The sequence below is a fragment of the Phascolarctos cinereus genome, unplaced genomic scaffold (genome assembly GCF_003287225.1).
Source record: "Phascolarctos cinereus isolate Bilbo 61053 unplaced genomic scaffold, phaCin_HiC Scaffold_4;HRSCAF=312, whole genome shotgun sequence".
Classification (NCBI taxonomy): domain Eukaryota; kingdom Metazoa; phylum Chordata; class Mammalia; order Diprotodontia; family Phascolarctidae; genus Phascolarctos; species Phascolarctos cinereus.
Window position 1 is genome coordinate 377,165,782 of NW_027555847.1, and position 21,810 is coordinate 377,187,591.

At 35.1% G+C, this 21,810-nt stretch overlaps 1 protein-coding gene and 1 non-coding gene across 4 annotated transcripts in view; both read left to right on the forward strand.

Annotated features, from left to right (window-relative positions):
• PIAS2 (protein inhibitor of activated STAT 2) overlaps positions 1–21,810 on the forward strand; it is a 73,766-nt gene that overhangs the window by 40,339 nt on the left and 11,617 nt on the right. For all 3 annotated transcript variants that reach the window (XM_078153272.1, XM_078153274.1, XM_078153273.1), the window contains 5 exons: positions 2,103–2,208; positions 3,951–4,024; positions 6,796–6,956; positions 13,381–13,514; positions 15,534–15,705. In XM_078153272.1, the coding sequence (XP_078009398.1) occupies positions 2,103–2,208; positions 3,951–4,024; positions 6,796–6,956; positions 13,381–13,514; positions 15,534–15,705 (647 nt within the window). The remainder of the gene's footprint in view (positions 1–2,102; positions 2,209–3,950; positions 4,025–6,795; positions 6,957–13,380; positions 13,515–15,533; positions 15,706–21,810) is intronic.
• LOC144457259 (U6 spliceosomal RNA) lies at positions 12,991–13,094 on the forward strand. The gene has a single exon (XR_013486582.1). It is a non-coding gene; the product is annotated as a U6 spliceosomal RNA (small nuclear RNA).

Below are 21,810 nucleotides of genomic sequence, written 5' to 3' on the forward strand. Positions count from 1 at the left end.
TGTGTTAAGTCACAACTAAAAGGTAATTAGAAATAATTGTTTTTATCACTTCTTTAGACTACTAGGTATCTGGCACATTTAAAACATGACATTAGAGGATATCATTTAGGAGCATGTTTACCCAGTGTCATTCCTTTAAATAGGTAGATGATACTGGCCAGAGGTACTGATTCTTTACTATCCCAGACAGCATTACAATCTTAGCCTCCTTTCCTTGAAGCTGATGCTTAGGATTTAGGATTTTCATAATTGTGTGTGTGTGTGTGTGTGTGTGTGTGTGTGTGTGTGTGTGTGTGTGTGTGAGGTAATTGGGGTTAAATGACTTGCCCAGAGTCACACAGCTACTGGGTGTTATGTGTCTGAGACTGGATTTGAACTCAGGTCCTCCTGACTCCAGGGCGGGTGCTGTATCCACTGTACCTCCTAGCTGGATTTTCATTTTAGAATTGAACTTATAGTGAGATAAGGAGAGTGGGGTTCCCATTTTATAGATGGAGAAATTGTGATACCCTTGTTGAAGAATTTTTTTCCCAGGGATATGACAGTATCAAAGATGACAGTAGTTTTCTACTGTTTTCTATATTTTTATATAGTATTTAATTAGTATACTATTAGAATATCATTATGTATATTCTTAAACTGTACATTCCCTTTGTCCCTTCACTTTCATTTGTAAATTTCTGCTCTTGCTCATTACTAGGATTAATGATAGTAAGATTGTGTCTTTAAGACCGATTGTGAAATTAATCCTTTGAAAGAACCAATCTTATCAAATGGTCAGTTTATTTATTTTTTAAATGTAAATTATTGTGAACTTTTAACGTTCATCAGTCAACAAACATTTCAAGATACAAAGAACAGAGAATATTAAAAAAATTATGTAAATATTATGTAAAAATTTATGTAAAATTTTATGTAAAATATTGTGTAAAAAACTATGAGTTTTAAATGTAGTCAAATTTTTCTTCATTCAGAACTTCAGCATCAAATAAATGAACATTTTTTGTAGCCCTGAATCTGTATGATAAGCAGCTTACTTTTCTCTTTAAGCATATAATAAAATCAGCATATTATTCATGATCAGTTATTTAGTACTTAAGATTTATGCAAAAACAAAAAGCCTCACTGTATAGAACATAACAGTTTTTGGAAAGGCTCATAGTTCTGTAATAGAAATAGGAAAGTATTGCTTAGTCTTTATTATTTAACCTTTGTGACAACTTGTTAATTGTCTTTGTTTTCAAAATTTGACCTTTTGTGATATCAGTGGGTTTTCTTTATGTAATAATGTATGTATATATGTGTGTGTAGATATATGTAATACACACATTATATAGGGTGTCCCCAAGGTCTAAAACTTTTGGGATGCCCTGTATATATGAAAGTTGATTTTTGAAGGAAAAAGAAAGTCTACTGTTTATCATTTATGTGTATTTACTTGTTATCTTTTCACAGTCCTTATGAGTGAGAATTCTCTGTGCAGACCAAATTCTACCAAGTTTTTTTTTGGTGCATAGTTGCTTCTTCCTGTTTTAACCTGTGCTTGGTCTACCACCTCTTCCTTAAAGGGAGGAACTGAGGAGGCCAAGATCAAGATTGGTTAAATGATATGCCCGTGGCCATGTAGCACATGGTCTATGATCAGAATTATAACTTGGTATTCCCAACTTACAATACTGTATACCAGACGTGTCAAACATGTGACCCAGGTATAAATGCAGCCCACAGGACTCCTGAGTTTTGCTTGAACCAGATCAAAATGTAGTTGGGAAATATTTAGCAAAATAAATAAAAATTGATAATAAAACATCAGTAATATTGCATTTTAAAACTAAATCATTATGCAGCCCACAAGGATTATTATATATGGATTAGTGGTCCCAGTTTAGAACATGTTGCCTTTCATAGATATGTTGGCAATTGAATATGAAGTATCTGTGATTGAGATGTCAGTTTCCCTGAAAGAGTTGTTTTCTATTTTCTTTTTTTTCCCCTTTATTTTTTTTTTGCCTGAGTTGTCATGGTTTCATGAAAACTAACTTTGAACATGTAGTTATGAGAATTTTCTTTCTAATCTTTAACTAAGATTATCTTTTTTGTAGAATTACTCCATGTCTGTATATCTTGTTCGACAGCTGACATCAGCCATGTTGTTACAGAGATTAAAAATGAAAGGTATTCGAAACCCTGATCATTCCAGAGCACTAAGTAAGTAATGTATATGAAACTGAATGTATGAAACATTTGTGGGGGAAATTTTTTTGCTGAATCAGTGTGATGGGGTGGGTGGAACGAGGTTTGAATTTAGAGTAAGAAGAACTGGATTGGAATCTTGGCTCTACTACTCACTACTATATGTATGACCCCTATTAAATCTTGGAGCCTTTCTTGGGACTTGATTGCCTCATCTCTAAAATGAGGAGGTTTGACTAGATGGTCTATCATCAGTTCCTTTATAGCTCTCAGTTCTGTGAAGTATAGCCAACGTGAGGCTAGCATTGTGGGAATCCCTCTTCCATAGTAACTTAAGTGGTATAAAATTTATGTTAATGCTGGCTCACTAATATCAGTTCTGATCTGAAGGAAAATTAGGGATTAGCCTTTGGCCTGTGTTGATGAAGGCCTATTGTAATTAGGATTTTGACTCTGTAGATTATTGATCTTTTTAGAATTAACAGTCCTGAAAATAGCAATTTATTTCATACGACTCTCCGATGAATAGCTGACAGGTTGTTTTTTCAAGCAAGAAAATGATTTCCCTATTAAAGTTATATTGACCAGTAAATAAAAATATTTTGCTTCTTGTTATGTAGGAATTCTTAATTTAGCTTTTATGATAGATAGTATTAGGCAGGAATAATTTCATCTCCCATTAGTCGGTATTGCGGGTGACTATAGTATACAAAAATGTGTTTGTTTTTCAAGTAGCTGTTTTAATAGTTCCAATTATTTAAGTTATATATTATTCTTTGGAGGTATTTGGAGATTACTTCTAGCCAGTGTTTATGAATGAAAATTGTTGCAGAGATTAGATTTTTTTTTCTAATGAAGGAGGATTTTTCACCTTCTCTTGATTAGAATTGTGGATTGGACCAGTGTAGGGAAAACGCTCTGTGAGGTGAAAACAGAATCCTCTATCCTACAGTAGAGTGCTGTGAGGTCAACCAGACAGGATGCCGTTCTCTGGTCTTTGCCTCATTGCAGTGTTGACTTTCTTACCCACATCTGAATATGCCTAGTTCTCTAAAGATCAGAACAATTTATTCTCAATTTGTTTCTTCTCTGCCCAGCTGCCTGGGATCCAGCTGTTTTTGGCAGTAATAGAGTAAGTGGAGAATCACTAGGGCTTCAAAGAATTATGAACCTAAGTTGAGTAAAAAGGAACAGTGTTTGTATTTGGCATCCTTGGATATTTTGGGGGAGAATTATGTCATTTAATGAGAATGGTTTCCTTTACCTAACTACACACTGACTTAATAGGTAACTATTTTTATTAAGCTTTTAAAACATTATTTTATTTTCATATCTGTATTCTCTCCTTCCTTCCCACCTCCACCTCAAGTGCCCCCTCTTTTGAGAAATCTAGTAAGCTTTGCATTCTGGTATGGAATTTAACTCAACTTAAAGAATTAGTAAAGGCAGTTTCAAGCATATTTATATAAGAAAAGGATTATTTCCAAAATCTTCTCATTTCTGTTGTGTGTCTCACAGCCTGGACCTGTGCGTCATCTTGAAAGTCTTGTTTTTGAGGGACTTGAATTTTAGCTTATTAAAAAACAAGATGTTTAACAAGCTAATACTGGAGTTGTGACTGACATTAAAAACAACATCACACATCAAGCATTTCTTTTATTTCTGTTTTTACCTTTTGACATTATTTGGAAGTTTCTTTATATAGACTGGAGCAGTCTGTGCCTGGATAACATTGATTTCTGTTTGTGTTTTTCAAGTTAAAGAGAAGCTCACTGCAGATCCTGACAGTGAAATTGCTACAACCAGTCTTCGGGTATCCTTGATGTGTCCTGTAAGTGAAGCCTTTACTTTATGAAGAGATTGCAGGCATATACTGCACCATGAGGTTACAACCGATAACTTTCTTAACATGTAGCTGTTCACTACAGTGACATGTGCTGGATTGGGCTGCTCTGGCTCCTCATTTTGACCAACTTCACTATGTAAACATTTCTAAACATCTCACTCTACTTGGTTCAGTTCTGTTCCTATGAAACTAACTCCTCCCTGTAATGTTGTTTTCTCTGACAGCATTTTTAAACATTTTTATTTTTCAATTAACAAGCATTTATTTTCTCTCTCACCCGCAGTTGGGGGGGGGACGGAGCACTTGCTACCCTATATATATATATGCAAAATCTGCAAAATATATATATGCAAAATCAAGCAAAACAAGTTTCCACATTGTCCCTGTCCAAAAACATATATCTTATTCTGCATCTTAAATCCAACACTCATAGTTGGTCATTACAGCGATCAGAGTTCTTAAGTGTTTCAGAATCTAGCACCATTTTAATGGGATTCCCAGTTTAAAGATGTTAAACATGTTATGTTTACATTGATATGATTTTTATTTGTCATAGATTATAAGGCATCTAATATAAAATAAGAGTATTCTGAAACTTTTGACAAGTTGTTAGTTAAGAAATCTTGTCTTTTGACAGAAATCTAATATTTACTATCAGAGGGGAGTTTGCATAGATTAACTATTATTTAGGAGTGTGTGGCAGATTTGTCTTGTTAATTATTATTTGCTGGGGTTAATAGCCAAATGAATTATTTGAGGATAGCCAAACTGACAGTAGAAGGTAATGACTTAAAAGAATATTGTGGAGGATGGAAAGGGAAACAGGCTGAAATCAGCCTTGAGTTTTAAAAGAATAGTCTGTTAATATATTTTTAATATAAATGTTTATGGCTGGCTTTCATTTTTGTATCACCAAATTTCTCAATGCATCCTTCTCCCTTACTTTGTTCTCCTCCCAGAAGGCTATCCCTTACAACAAAGAATTTTTAAAAAGGGGGGGGGGAGATTTCAGCAAAATTAATCAACAAATGTAAAAAGCTTTGTTTCACATCCATAGTCCTCCATTTCTGTAACCTAAAAAAAAAAAGTTGGGGTAGGTAACATCTGTTTAGAACCAGACTTGGTCATTAAAATTTTATGGTGTTTAGTTTTGTGGCACATTTATTAATATTGTAATAATAAATGACTTTATATAGTACTTTTAGGTTTGCAAAATGCTTTACGTGGCTTATTTTGCCAAGAGCAATTGGTGTATGAATAACAAATTACAGTAAGAAACTACATAACAGTACTGAGAAATGCCAATGTTGAGGTCTTTAGTACCTAATAGTAAATAATGATCATTCAAATCCTACCATGTGCATTGCACAGATTACAGTTGCAGTCCTCAAAGAGCAATTTAAGACAACCTAGGATGGGAGATAAGACCATATATGTACCATAGCTTGACATTTTTTCTTTGCCAACAATTCTGTGTGGTAGATAGTATCAATAATGGCTCCATTTTACAGATGAGAAAAATTCTGAAAGGTCATTAGTAACTTGCTCAGCACACATAGCTAATAGGGGTGAAAGCAGGGTTTTGAATCCATGTTTCTTCTGGCTCCAAGTCTAATAGTCTTTCTACCATATCATGCTTCTTTTAGATAAAACATTGCTGTACCAATCATAAAACATCAGCAGATCAACTTGCATGGTGCAGTAGAGAGAATACTGATCTTGGAGTCTTAAAAGTGAATGTCAGAACAAACGTGTCTTCAGCCATCATTGTATTTAGCTCTGACTCCTTCATTTTTTCTGTTCTTATTTGTAGTAAGAATGTTAATATGGATCTTCTAATAGCCTGTCAATTTATTGATCTTTGGACAGAGTAGTCAGCATTATGGTTATGAGCTTCTTTGCCCTATCACTTAGAATAGAAGTTCTTAGAAACCTAAGGCTCTTGAACTTGTTCTTAACAACTCTTGATTATATTGATATTTCAATCTTCACACTGTCAAAAGTGTTCCGATAATAAAGGTCAAGAATCCTTGATTAGAGCCTTCCAGGGTTAGAGGATCTGTGTTAGCTTGTACCTATGATACTGCCTTTGAGAATCCAGAGTTATTTTTATCCCATAGTGAGGCATCTTTAGTAATTTACGCAATTAGGGATTTGTATTTACAGAACACTAGAGAAAAAAAAATAAAGCTGTTTTGGTGCATTAAATAAGGATAGTAAAGAAGCCAGTAATTTTTTTTTAAAGCTCTGAGCAACTCATACAGTGCTAAATGTGATACCCCTGGTTTCCATGGGTGCCGCTGGAAAGCCTAAAGTGGGGGGGGGTGAGAAGGAAGATGAGATGGAAAAAAGAAGTTGTAGAAGAAAGAGGGGAAGTAAGAAAAATGAAGGGGGAAATATAAAACAGTCCAGAATGGTTCATGGAGATATAGGGTATCTTTAGTTGCCCTTCATTAGTTGCTTACTACTGCATTAAATAGCATGCTAGTAGTCTGTGTAATGTTTACAGTTTTTTGGGTTTCATATAATCTCAAGTATATTTTACCAAATGAGTAGATAATTCTCTTGATTTGCTTATTGTAGTTAAAATTGTATTGCTGTTTATTAGGATGGTAAACTTATCAAATCCTGTTGTATATTGCTTTGCTGAAGCATAAATTTTACTTAACATAATTGGATTTCTCTTATAACCATATTCCTTTTTAAAAAAAATAATTGTTTCTGAAATGCAGTTTCCATTTTGCATTACCCTTTAGCTAGGAAAAATGAGGCTGACGATTCCATGTCGTGCTGTGACATGCACACATCTGCAATGTTTTGATGCTGCTCTTTACCTACAAATGAATGAAAAGAAGCCTACCTGGATTTGTCCTGTGTGTGACAAAAAAGCTGCCTATGAAAGTCTAATACTAGATGGGTAAGTTTAGCCCTGTCCTTTACTTTATTGAAACTTTTCCCTTTTATACAATCTACTTGACTATGGCATAAAAAGCCTAGCAGAAAAAGAGCCTTCTCTTGTGTGTATAATCCAGCTAATTTAAGAATTGATTATATTATATTAAAATTTAAAATATATTTAAAAAACTTTTTTCCTCAGATTTTTTTTGAATTGAAATAAGCTTAATTTATTTCTTTTAATGTTTTGTGATGAGCAAGGTTTACAGTTTCTTGTCTCTATACTTACGAAAGTTATATTTCCCAATATATGGTGAAAGGAAAAACAGTACTTATTGCCCTTCCTATTTCCTTGTTCAGAGAAACCCAGGGGTTAATGAAGGCATAGAACCCATGTAAGACTGCATTTTACCAGCTCTCTTAAATAAAGAAGTTCTCAAGTGGCAGTTGAGGTATTGAGAATGACTGTTAAATTTAAGAATAAAATATGAGAAATGTCATACTAGTTAGGACCCAGAACCTATCCAACCCAATATTCTCTCTCAAACTTAGTGTCAAGTTGTATGGGAAGGCACAGGTACCATCTCTAACACTGTTTTTGGAGAAATAGATATGTATCCAAAACCATCTTAATTTCCCTTAGCAACTGATAAGAAATTTGTTATACATTCATTTATCTAAGCCTAATTTTAAATCTATTTATATTTCAGCCTGTCACATTTTTGGGGGGATAGTGACTTAAATAAATTTATTGTGCTAAATAAATAGTACTTGACTTACACTGTTTTTTAAAAACTTACCCTTTTCAGGCTACAAGAGATACAGTGTATTATTCTGGGGTTTTATTAACCACCTGTGTTCATCTATCTATACACTTTTGATTGTATAAACTTAAATCATATCACCTTTTGTTCTCCAAGGGTAAATTAAACTGTACAGTAGCAGTGGGAGTCAGTGTGGATCACGGTGTTCTCTAACTATATTTCTCTCATGTTAGGGTCTTTTAATTATCTCTATATTGAGAGATTAAATAAATAGATATTGCTCTTGATATCCTGATTTATCTTGTTGACAGATGAACAAGGGATTTGAAAGTAGAGAACAATGTGGAATTGAACTACTTAACTATAGTGTCAAGATTGGGAAGGGAGGAAAGTAAATCCAGATAGAGGTTGGTGTTCTGAATACTGAGGGATGGAGGCAGTGAAGGTAACAGTACTGATGAAGAAGGGATTTAGGAAAAGTGAAGTATAGCAGAGATGGAATGATATCATTTATAGTTGGAAGAAGAAATTTCAGAATTCTCTGTAAGTGGAACACTTGTGATTGATGATGAAAATCATCAGTGGTGATGATGAAAAAGTGTGATTAAGTGTGAATGTGAGGTTGGATGACATAAGCCATTGAAGTTGAGGAAGATTGAGGAACTAGGAGAACATGGTGATCAAATATACATCAACATTTATGTTGAAGTTGGCCAGTGATAGGCAAAGGGGTTGGGATGGAGAGAAACTCTGAACCAGGTACTGAACTCATTGCGATCTGGCTTCCAGTCACATCATTCAACTAAACATACTCTGTAAAATTATCAGTGATCTGTTTAAGAAAAAAGTATTAATATCTTTTGTTTTCACATTACTTAAATTTCCTCCTGTGTCCTTTACTCCTCTCCTTCCAGAGAGCATTCCATGTAACAAAGAATATTTTTTAAGAAAAAAAGGGGAAAAGAGAAGCAATAATCAGCAAAACCCAAACAGTAACCTCACAAAAGCCTGAATATATGTGTGGGGGGATGTATATAAAATCTTGAATACCAGACCTTTATCTGAGAAATTTGATAACAAACATTTTTTCATCATTTGACTGTTTTCTTATTTAATTTTGTTTGTGCAGAAGCCTTTTATTTTCATGTATTCAAAATTATTTTTTCTTTTACAATTGCCTTTATCCCTTTTTTGGTTAAAAATGCCTACCCAAAGCTGTAAAAGGTATATGATCTGCTTTTCTTGATTTCTTTTTTTTTATGGTTGATCTTTAATTTTCAGGTCACATATCCATTCCAAGTTTGTTGTGGAATATGGTGTTAAGATATTGGTCTGAGCCTAATTTCTGCCACACTGCTTTCCAGTTTTCCTAGTACTTCTTATCAGATTGAGAGTTCTTTCTTAAATAATTAACGTCTTCAGGTTTATCAAACACTAGGTTGTTGAATTCCACTATTTCTGAATTCTCCTTGTCTAGTTTATTCCCATTGATCTACTTCTCTATTTTTTAACGAATACCAAAAGCTTTTGGTGATTGCAATTTTATCATACAGTTTGAAGTCTGAAAGTGTTTCTCCTCATTTCTGTTGTTTTTCATTATTTCTACAAATTTTTTCTTTCTCCAAATGAATTTTTTTTTAAACTTTTGTCTGCCATCTTGGGAATGAGGCAGACATATTCATGGAGATGGTGCCCATTTTGCCTTGTTTTATTAGACTCTGAGAAAACAACCCCACTTTATCTTTTTCTTACTACCAAACTCCTTCATATATAATGGATGAGTATTTGGCAGTAGACTGCCATTTGTGTAGGCAAAGGAAACTTCTCTTAGTAATTGGTACACTAAAAAGGAAAAAAAACCCAGCTTCGTATGGGATATGCTTTGAGCAGTCCTAACATTCCTAAGGGTTTCCTTTTTGCCTAGGGAACAATTTCTTTTAACCTAAGGAAAAATGTTACATTCAAATCCCACAGACGAAGGGGGGCCATTTGAAGTGGCTGCCTCCTGCTCCTTTTTTTGTCATTAGCATCCTCAGGACTTCTTTCCCCTCTTACTGCAGTTAATAGTAGAGAAAACCAAGATTCCCCTTTGTTACCACCAAGTATATAGTTGGGAGGTGCTATTCATGATTGTCCCTTCATTGTCATTGAATCCAGGGACCTTCTTTGGGAGTGGCTTTGAAGGTCTCCTTACCATAAAATGTATTACATTTGTGTTACACTAAATGAGAGACAAAAACAATGCCTCTGTGCCCCATGACTATTTTACGCATAGACACCAGGTCTCTCACCACTTGGGTTAAGTATGAGACCAGAGCTAAGTGTACTTTTCATATGTGTTGTACCTTTGGATGTGGCATCTTGGAATGGGGTAGAGTAACTGATACTGACTGTGAGTTCAGTTAGACCCTTTGGCCGCTTATCACCCATCCAGACACCTAACCTGACCTTCCTATTGGCTAAAACCCTTCCCTCCTTGCTTCTCTTTGTTTGAAAAGAGAAAAGCCTTTGGCATCATACATCCTGAAGGTTGGCTTCCCTAGTTTGGGTGTATTTTCCCTAGTCTGTTTTGCTTTTTCATTTAAAAATAACTTGTTTTCCCCCTCTGAGGGGAAAAAAAATCGTGTGTGTGTGTGTTCAGAAATTTATAGTCGTTCATTACCTCATCTGTGTTGATTATTCTACTTTCCTAGGACTGGTGTCTCAGGTTTAGACTCCCTGTCTTTCCATAGCCTTTTTCTTTTTTTCATTCTTGTTCTTCTGGGGGGTTGGATGGGGGGAGGGGACCTCCCTTCCCCATCCCTTTCTGGGAAGCTGTTATTACTCTTCCTTGATCTGCTTCATAGCAAGAAGTTTGTTCTTCAGGCACTTCTTTAGGAACGAGCAAGTTTGCACATAGCCCACACACACCACATGCTTGTTTAGTGCTGAAGACAGAAGAATGGTTTGTTTGTTTGTTTGTTTTGGCAAAATCTGTGCATCCGTAGAAAATGTTCGCTTACCTTCTCTGGTGCAGTTGAAACCTTTGTTGTTTTTGGCTGCTGGCTAAATGCTCTGTTCCTTGAAAAGAAAAGAAGTCTCAGTAGCAAAACTCAGAATTTTTACATCAAATTGCTTTGCTGTTGCTCTTCTTCCGCTCACCTGTTCTCAGTTATAATTAATAATTAACAGGTGTCTGCCATTTACATAAATGTCTGAAATGTAAGCAGAAACCTTAACTAGGCAACTTTGATTTAAAAAAAAACCCAACTCAATTGTCCTCTTCTTAATATCCCTCTGGTTCTAATAACTGGTCATTTATTTTTTCATTTTCCAGACTCAGGAGATTCAAGGGTGAAAAATCAGTAATTAGCTGATTACTTTCCCCTCAAACACACAGAGATCGTTGATAGGCACTGATAACAGACAGAACAATTGTAAATACACCTATAAACCATCCTTTCTTTTGATGATTTCTTCATAAACAGGCAGGCAACAAGCATTTATTAAGTGCTTTTGTGTCAAGTGCTGGGAATACAAATAAAAGCAAAAAAGGACAGCCCCTGGCTTCAAGGAGCTTGTACTCTAAAGTAGAAACACATTAGTAGCAATGAGCAGGGAGTGTAAAGAGGGTTCCATGATAAAGATCCTCGATTAACTGGGGTCATGAATCTTTTTGCATCTTCTGTAGTTTCCTTCGTGAATTAATTTTCTCCGTATTTTGCACAAGCCAGTGCTTTGAATTTCCAATGTAATTAAGCTAATTTTATTTCAGTGCTCAGTAACAAAATCCTAAACATGAACAGACGCCTAATTTATTCTGTCTAAACCATGTAAGACAAATGAAGTTTATTTTTTTTCTTAGGGATCTCAAAAGCTACTGAAGATTTTATGCCTCTTCCTTCTACCTTCAGCCCTGCTCCCCCTAGTGCTTAGTGGATACTAACTTTTGTATTTCTTGAGAGTTTTTGTTTTATTTTAAATCTTGGGCCACTTTTAAGTTTTTTCACATACTTCTCAAGAGGGACTAAATTTAGATTCATCATTTTAAGAGTCTAAAGACAAGTAAAACAGTTGCTAACATTGTAATATTCCCGTTTATATAGCAAGGTCATCTGTTAACATTTTTAGTAATTTAATATTGGTGACATAATTCAGTACATAGTCCACTATAGTCCTTTCTTACTATATTCTTGATTGTCTATCATTGTATTTTGTATTTTATATTTGCATTTAGGCCTTCTTTTTTTACCTATTTATTCATCAGACATTTCTAAATGCCTGCTGTAAGCTAACCACTGTGTTTGGTGTTGGGGAGAGACAAAGAAAATTGACTTGTTCCATGTCCTTATGGAGCCGATTTATGTCCAACCGAGGTACTTGGCTCTATTGGATACTTTGCATTGGGGGTAAATGACTAGGGGTACAGTTTCACAGGTGACATTGCAAATTTATAGAGTTTGAAGCAGGCTGAAATGTTTTAACCATAAATGGTACCAGGAAAAAATATGTGCATAAAAGTGTATAAGTTTGTGTATAGAAGTTTGAGTGAATTCATAATGACTGTTAATAGGTGGATGCTGATTTTAGAATTCTGCAACTTAAGTCCTTTGATTTATAGCTGGAGGTAAAGGAAATGTTTATTGATATTCTTTTGCTATGTCTCAGAGGATAGGTCATTCAACGCTCTAAGGGACCTTGGTCTTCATCTAGTCTTATCTCTTCATTTTATAGATAAAGAACAAGGAAACACGTTCTGAAACAAGGTAGTAAGTGACAGAGCCAGGAGTCAGACCCATCTTACGACTTCAAATCCAGGGTCCTTTCCATCTTATCACTCTACCAGTCTGTTGTTGCATTCTTTTGCATTTTAGAGGGAAATATAGCTATCATATGGTCTTATTAAATTGAGGATGCTATAGTAATTTTTTTTATTAGATAATCTACACTTTTCATTCTTGGCCATGAAATCATTTTGATTTTAATGAAGTATCTTAAGGGCCAAGATTTCAATAATCCTACATGGTAAAGACCATTCTTTTGAGAGAGAAGAAATAATAAAGATTTTTTTTTTACATTAGCTTTCCTGAAATAAATTGTCTTGACTTTTTTGTGACTTTTATTGGTAATATTATTTGTTAAAATGGGGTTTGATATTTATCTCACTTTCATATTGATTGAGCACTTTTGTCCTTGTTGTGATAGTGTACTAACCTAGTTCATATTTTATAACTCTACATCCAAGATGGTTTGAGAAAAAGGAGGTATTTTGAAAAGCCATGTTAGTAAATGAAGGTTAGAAAAGTAACTATTGTGCTCACTTTGGTAGCATATACATTAAAATTGGAATGGTACAGAAATTAGCGTGGCCCCTGAGCAAGGATGACATAAAAATTCATGAAGTGTTCTATATTTAAAAGAAAAGCAATTATTATGTTTTTCCAGTATTTGTTGATTTGAGGCAGATGATATTTCAGGGAATGCTGTTGTAAGCCTAGAGATAACACAGTATTGTTTTCTCTTTTTCCATCTAAGAAAACAAAAAGAAAGTACTTTGAAAATAAAGGCCTTGGAAAATGACATTCATTATTATCATAATTCTAGGCAACAACATAATTTTTATCATTTTCTTCATTATCTCACTTGTAAACAAAAAATTTGAATTATACTTAATTTAACTTTTTTAATTTTTTTGGCTTAAAGGCTCTTCATGGAAATTCTCAATGAGTGTTCTGATGTGGATGAGATTAAATTCCAAGAAGATGGTTCTTGGTGCCCTATGAGACCGAAGAAAGAAGCACTTAAAGTTTCAAGTCCACAGTGTACAAAAATAGAAAGTATGTACAGAGTACCTAATTTAAAAAATCAGGAACTTAGCCTGCAATTTTACCTTTGGCTGCCAGATCTCAGTTTTGGTGTCTATTTAGGTTATAGCCATACTTAAGTGTGTATTCTGTGCTGTAATACATTATTGCATTTGCTGCACATTTAAAACACACAGACACATAGCATCATGGGTTTAGAGGTGGTATGGATTTTATTTTATTTACTTATTTTTAAATTTTTAAAATTAATTTATTTGTTTTTAGTTGTCAACATTCACTTCCGTAAGCTTTGGAGTTTTCCGTTTTCTACCCCTTCCTCCCCTCCTCCCTCCCCAAGACAGTGTGCAATCTAATGTAGGCTCTCCATATATATTCATATTAAACATATTTTCACATTGGTCATATTGTAAAGAAGTATTAGAAGCAAAGGGAGGAACCATGAAAAAGAAGAAATGAAACAAAACAACAAAAGAAAAAAGAGATCAAATGGTATGCTTCCACCTGCACTTAGACTCCATAGTTCTTTCTCTGGATGTGAACAGCATTTTCCATCATGAGTCTTTTGGAGTTGTTTTAGATCCTTGCATTGCTGAGAAGAGTTAAGTCCATCAGTTAGTTATCACACAATGTGGCTATTACCATGTATAATGTTCTTCTAGTTCTGCTCACTTCACTTAGTATCAGTTCATAAAAGTCTTTCCAAGGTTTTTCTGAAGTTCTCTTGCTCATCATTTCTTATAGCATAATAGTATTCCATTACATTCATATACTGTAACTTGTTCAGCCATTCCCCAGCTGATGGGCATCCCCCCAATTTCCAGTTCTTGGTGTGGCATGGATTTTAAGGGGCATGTAATCCAATCACCTCATAATCATCTGGATTCTTTTTGCTTGTCATAGAGCAGGCCTGCACAACATTGGCCTGCAGGCTGCTTATGACGCTACTTGTGGCTTACAAAAGAATTTTGGGCAGCCCAGGAAGAATGTAGAGGATGTAAAACAAGTCTGCTGAATGTACTGTTCACAGGCCTTATGTTGTACAGGCCTGTTATAGAGTGAAAAAAGTTCTTACAGATGTCTTTATTTTACTCCAGACTTTCAAGGGAAATATCCAACTCAACTTGAAGGTTAGCTCTTAGGAACAGCGTCTCTTCTGAATGAATTTTTTAAAAATGCCTAACTAGTTAAGGGATTTTTGTAATTTATTTTGCTAATGGTATTGCCAAAGAATTTAATGTTTGTTTTTAAGTAGTTCCTATTATGACTAAATTTAGTTGTGAATCTTGATGTCCTAGATTATGCTGTATTTCTGCTATTTGAACTAATGAAGAAAAGATAGTTTAAATTAATTGAAATCCACTAGTATTCTCCGAATTTCAGTTTAACTAAAGTAGCCGATTAATTCTCTTCCTATTTTTCTGACCAAATTTTGTTGGAGATAATAATCAGTAGTGTTCATTCATTACCTTGCTTGTAAGGAATCATGTCGAGCAAAATAGAAGGGAAAAAATAAGGGAATAATGCTATAATTAATCCTTATTAATGGACACCAGCTGTAAACAGTCAAATTACTATGATTATCATAGCTTTTAAAAATTTATAAAATAATTTTGATTGTTGACAACCCCTGATTTTTGTATTTGAGACAAAAATAGTTGTATATATGTGCGTGTGTGTGTGTGCGTGCGCATATATATATACACGTATATATATACATATATACACACATATATATACATACATATATATATATATATATATACACATATATATATATATGAAGGCATGTTGTTAATAGTTTTTCTCAATAAGTATTCATGGGATTTTGCTCATCTCTCCATTCTTGCCTATTTAGTACTTGAGGGCAAATGTTCATTTACCAGCAGATAAATATGGTTTGCATGATAATTAAATTTAAGATTAAGGAATAGTTGGAATTATTCTCATACTAAGCTAAGTATCCTGTCTTTTGGGACTAGGATCTTTTTTTCCTATTAAAACTCTTTTTTCTTTTTCCTCTTTTCTGTCTAGGTTCAAATGTCCTCAGTAAACCCTGTTCAGTGACCATGGCCAGTGAGACAAGCAAGAAGAAAGTAGATGTTATTGACTTAACAGTAGAGAGCTCTTCTGATGATGATGAAGAACCTCCTGCCAAAAGGAAATGCATATTTATGGCAGAGACACAAAACAGTCCAACCAAAGGGTTTGTTCACTTAAAGTTTATTACTTTTCCATAACTCTTCCAATTGAGCTTGATACTTGTAAGCACCCTATGGACTACAGTTCATAATTGGATGTTTGGTGTCTTTTGTTTCCTGAAGGATATTTTAATGTGCCTTTGTCTAGGTGCAGTGTGTTCAAAGCAGTTTTGCTGACATACTGCAAAGTTATTTTTGAGGAAGAAGATGTGACCCACTAAGAAAAACCTCATGTCAAGGAAAGTGGAATTGGGGGAGAGACTTTTGTATGCCAGAGTGTGTGATAAATTGCGTCTTTCCTTTAGCTAATTTGATAGGTCAAAAAGTAATTTTTCTTTTAAAAACAGTCACTTTCTCCCAGGGAAAAATAAGGAAAGTTACTTGATCAAGAGAGCTATGTGTTTCTTTTTACCATTTCTGATCATAACCTCTCAGTACTTCAGTAAAAGGTCTCAGTCAGTTTCTGTGCCCAAAAAATATATTACCTGTTGGATAACCCATCTGTTGATGATCTTTTATAAACTTGGTTAGTTAGGTCCTTGACATAGTCTGCTTCTGATCCTATACTCAAAAACTTTTCTAGCTTGCTCCTTATGAACTTGTACTGAGATATCTTTTGAGAACTCAGGAATACCCTCCATTCCACCACAAATCATCAAAATAAGAAGTGAAGGGTAGAGAAGAATATAAATAACATCAATTTCCTTTACTGCATACCTGATAAAAAATCATTACTCACTCACTGCAAAGAGTTTTCTGATGGACAACATCCACGAAGAGATTCTCTTTGGAGATTCTGAACTTGGTATACCAAAGGAAGCCCCAGAATTCTTTCCACCAGCTTAGAAAACAGACTTTAAAAACTTAGTCTGTGTTGGTGTCTTGGTATTTTAGTTTTTTGGGATCATTTCTGCATTTTACTTTCTAATCAGTTGTGGAAACCAGAATATTTTGAAGTGCCTTCCATGCTAACTAAAATACTTGGCAATCTGATTGTCAGAATCTTTCTTTATACCACACAAGTAGGACGAGCATTTGATTTTACATAGTTGTTTCACATAATACTTGATAAGTGACAAAGGACTTTATAAAGATCCTGAGTGAATGTTGCCTTTTTGAGAAAGACAATTGGCACTTCATGAATTTTTTAACAAAAATTGAAAAGCAGTATAGTAAACATGTTTTTGATGATTCTTACCTTGATCTTTGCTATTTTGTTTTCATTGTATTGTTTTATATAAAAGTAGTAGATTAATGGTGTAGTTTTGGGGGATAAGTATAAAATTGGGAAGAGAGGAATTAAGAAATTATTTTCTTAATTTGAGCTGAAAAATACAAAAGCACATTGTCCCTTGCTTAGAATACAGACTGGTGGAATCTCTAATAATAGATAGAATTACCAAATACTTAAGCTTGTCATGTGGAGAAAAAGACAACTTGTTCTGTATCAGGAAAAAATAATGTCTGACTTACCTATTAGACTTCTATAAGGGAGTATGTAATCATGAGTAAGAAAGAACCATTGAATGCAATATTTTAGACCTTTTAAAAGTCTTTGACGGGTTTTCTTGCCACAAGTGATAAAAAAAAGTTGACTGTCACTCATGGATTTGTAGGGACTATTGTGTCACTGGCTTAAAGGCAGAATAAAATATAAAGAATCAATTATATTACTAGGTGGAGAGCAGTTAAGTGAGGAATTAGAGTTGGTCAGGAAGAGGAAATATGCCATGAAATCTCCCAAATTTGTTTTTACTTGTTTTGTCTTTACTATCTTCTGGAGAAAATGGCATATACATTTTAATATGAGCAAATATGAACTGCATTTAAAATAATGCATTACTTTAAAGAAAAATATTTTAAACTATACATACCGAATGAAGAGCTGAAGGTATTGATTATGATTCAGGAAATGGGCTTGAATTTCTTTGTAGACTTCTCTTCTTTTGACAGTCTCAACCTGATATGCTGCTGTGGCCAAAAAGTCCAGTAAAATGCTAGGTGGTGTTAGAATTCCTGGAAGCTTGTTCTAGAAGCTGTTGTGTTGTGCACCTATTTCTAGGGTAATGATCATAATAGCTCACGTTTATTTGATGTTTGCAGAGCACTTTGTCCGTAACATCGCTATGCAGTAGGTCTGTACCTCTCTGTCACATCTAGTCACTGCTTTTCAGGGAAGACAGCTGAGCAACAGGAGGACCAGAGAAGGGCAAGCAGAGTGAACAGAAGAGAAGTAGAGACTGCCATAGAGGAGCAGACTAGAAAAGATTAGGCCTCCTCAGCCTTGAGCATAGCAGCCTTCAGTAAGTACTTAGGTGAATGAATAAACAAAGACTAAAAAATTATCAAGATTCATTGGATAGCTGAATGCAGGTTTGTCAAATCCCACTAAATTAGAAATGGTGAGTATCCCCATAACAATTCAAAGAGGTAAATTTGGGACAAATAAGATACTGCTTTTTATACATTAGATAGTAGATGCACAGGATTTATTTTCTTGAGAAGGCAGCTAGTAAGGTTGAAAATATTAATAAGTGAGGCTTATAAAGGATGGATAAATGCATTATGCCTGTTAAGGGCATTGAGATGCTTTTGTTTTAACCTTTACGGTTGACAAAGAATCTCACAGTTGTCCTCTGATGGCCTCTAGTTTAATCCTTTCCCTCCCTGTCCCCTTTAGGTTTCATTGGCAGCTTTGTTGGCCACATCACAATTTACTCAGTGAGCTTATAGTCCATTTCAAACCCCGATGTCTTTTTACATGAACTGTCTTATAGTCATATTTCCCTCATCCTGTCTTTTGTTAGTTCATTTTTTTTGAATCCAGAATCATAAAATCAGATTAAGAAAAAACCTTAGAAGTCATCTCATCCAACGCCTTAATTTTATGGGTATGGAAACACTTATACTTATTGAATATCTTACTAGATTTGACTCATTGCTCTAGACTGTCAGTTTTTTGTTTTTGTTTCTAGTTCTATTGTCCATCATTCTTCATCCAGCATTGAGTCATTTGAAGTTTGATAAGGCTTTCATCCAGGTTATGAATAAAAATGACGAACCTGCCCAAGGCCAAAGGCAGAGTCTTAAGATACTTTTCTAGAGGCCTCTTTCTAAGTTCAGTTCAGTTTTTAAGCACCTAGTATGTGCAGAGTACTATGTTAGGCTCTGGAGAACAGAGACCAAAAAAAATGGTCCCTGTCTTTAAGGAGCTTACATTCTACAGGGTTCATATCAGTCTATTATAAAGCCCATTTCTGTCCATCATTTCTGTAAAGATTTATGAGACGCTCTTAACATGCCCTGTTGAAATCCAGATAATGCACTGAGTACATCATTCCCCAATAGACATCAGGATCATTTCCACATGTATTAATCCTGTACAAAAAAAGAGAAATGGAATTACATATTCCTGATAAATCCATTCTTATCTATCTGACCCTTTTCTAAATGCTTATCGAGTATACTTTTCATAATGTGTCAGAGAAATATACTGGAACTCAAGCCCCTTGATAAGCTTACCTTTGTCCCCATCTTGAAAGTCAAGATGATATGTCTGCCTCCTTGAAGAACTTAAATCTTTTCACAGATTCATTGTTGTTCTCTTAGAGGCAAAGTTCTGAGGTGGACTCATCCCTGGACCTGAACTCCATCTGTGACTATTCTTTCAGTAATTTAATTTTGGTATTTGGTTTAAAAAAAAAAAGGAGCTTTTTGTCTTTATCCTCTGTGGAAAGAGTGTTGTGATACAACTCAACAACAGTGAGAACATCTTTTCAGTCTGTGAGCAGAAAAAAATTGGCATGTGACATTTGTTGTGAATGAGCAGTGCTGCGCTGTCTTTTGAGGCATATGAGGCCCTTTTCTAGCAGTAGCAGGGACTATAGGTAGGAAGATTCGTTTTAAAATGGAGTATGCTAAGAAAAACAAATATCTATTTGACTTGAGGAGTTAGATGAATAGCTGACTTGAGGAGTAAATGAATAGAGACTGCTATGTAAAGATATTTTAGGTAGAACTGATTATTAAAAACAATTCCTGTGTATAAATAAAATTCAATAATACAGCCTCCTATAGGAGGTGTGTCCTAGTGACACAAAAGCTTCCAGAAGTTTCTGTGAGGCAGAGGTATCAAGTTCAAATAGAACCAGATCTGGGGAGTAGGACATCTGCTGTAGGCATTGGGAGAAGTGATTTTGCTAAAGACAGACTAGACATACTACACTGAACTACCTTACCTCTTTTGTTCTAGATTTAGCCCTGACATTATTTTCATAGTTTTTACTCATGTTGGAATTTAGCAGGGAAGCTGTAGGATTGAAAATCATTTTAAAGATAAACCAAGGCATGATTTGCAACACAGATTGAGTTGAGGAATGGATCTTCTGAAAGATAGAGCTTTCCTTTCTTAGCATTTTGTAAAGACACCTGATTTGGGGAGAGCCATTCCTGAACTTCAGAATTTTGAGGAAATTACAGCACATTATGTCAGGGGCCAAAATAAGTCCGCACTTAGACCAAGTGAAAACCAAGGTTTCAACTTAAGTTCTGAAGTAGGACTGATAAGTGTAATGGAAATGAACACAGTTGAGTTTCATAGAAAGAATAAAGTGACCATGTCTGAGCAGTCATTTCATTTGGGGACAGCATATTGAGGGAGGGCAGTGGAAAGAGCCAGGAACATGGAAATTAAATTAATGAGAGAGCTGCACAGCTTAGGTGACCTTTTTTGTTTTTGTTTTCTTTCTCTAAAACCCCTGAAACTAAATTCTGAATGAGACAGTACTAGCCTTGACTTCAGTGAAGAGTTATCTCTTCTCACTTTATCCTCGGCTTAAGTCTCCCTTTCTCCTTCTCCACCCCCCTTCCCCTTTCCCCCTTTTTTCCTCCTCTCTTCCTTTTTCTTCCCTTTTCTTTCTCCCTACCTCTTTATTCCCCTCTCTCTCCTCCTCTTATTTTTCTCTTCTCAAAGGGCCTTTATGAGAAGTCCTAGTAGGCAACTTTATTGTTGATACTCTCCACCCTCATGCAGACTACTGCACTGTAGTTTGTATTTTCCCGGTACTAGAAATTATCAACGACCGCATAAAGTAAAAGTAGTTTTATAAGCACTAAAATTCGTAATTTTTCATACACCCATCACACCTATTTTAATCTTAAGACATTGTAAAAAGCAGTGGAAACATTTCATTTTGTTTCCTTGTTAGCCTGAAACAGAGCTTCCTTGTGGCTTTTCCAAGTACATCTTCCCACCTGAAATAGATTAGATTGTCAGAAACCAGTACCTTTTGGGCAATACCAGGAGATCAGTTTCCACTAAGTAGTGAGAGTATGTCTTACCACCTAATGCACGGAAATATAGCCTCATCTTTTTCCAATGAAAGTACAGCACCCTCTGGTGGAAGTATTTTGGCAGCCTTCTTGGCATTGTCAAGAGAGTTAAGTGCGGGAAGGATATAAGGAATTTCACTTATTCACAGATTTACAGAAATACAGAATCAAAAGGAATGTTAAAGACCATGTAAGTCGCCCATATAGGGATAAGACTTTTATCTACAGTATCGCTTCTGCTGAAGATCTCCAGTGATAGGGATCCTTCTAAGGCAACTCAGCCTCTTATCTCACAGCTGACATAAGATGTTGATAGTGTTTAGTAGCAAACTGGCAGCCAACTTCTGATTGCTTTGTGATAGAAACAATACAATTTAAGTGTGAAAATTTACATCAAGTTAATCTACCATGGAACATGTAAGTCACATACTTTCATTGGCCTCATAAGTGTGTTGTATACTTTGATACATTCTTGTAAAGATTCTGATGTAAACAAAAGTTCTTGTCTGACTTTTAGTAGATTTATCACCTCATTCTGGCCATAGAATATACTGTACTTTAGAATGTATGGAGGGAGTATACCATCAGAGCTGGGAAAGACGTTAGAGATCATCTAGTCCCACCCTCTTACTTGACAGATGTTGAAACTGAGGCTCAGAAGTAAAGTGCTTTGTCTGTTGGCACAGAGAAAAGTAGCAACAAAGGCCCCCTACGGCCTGGGCCTTTTGAATCGCATTCCATTACTATACTGTCTATGTGACTTTGCTGCTCGGTTGCCA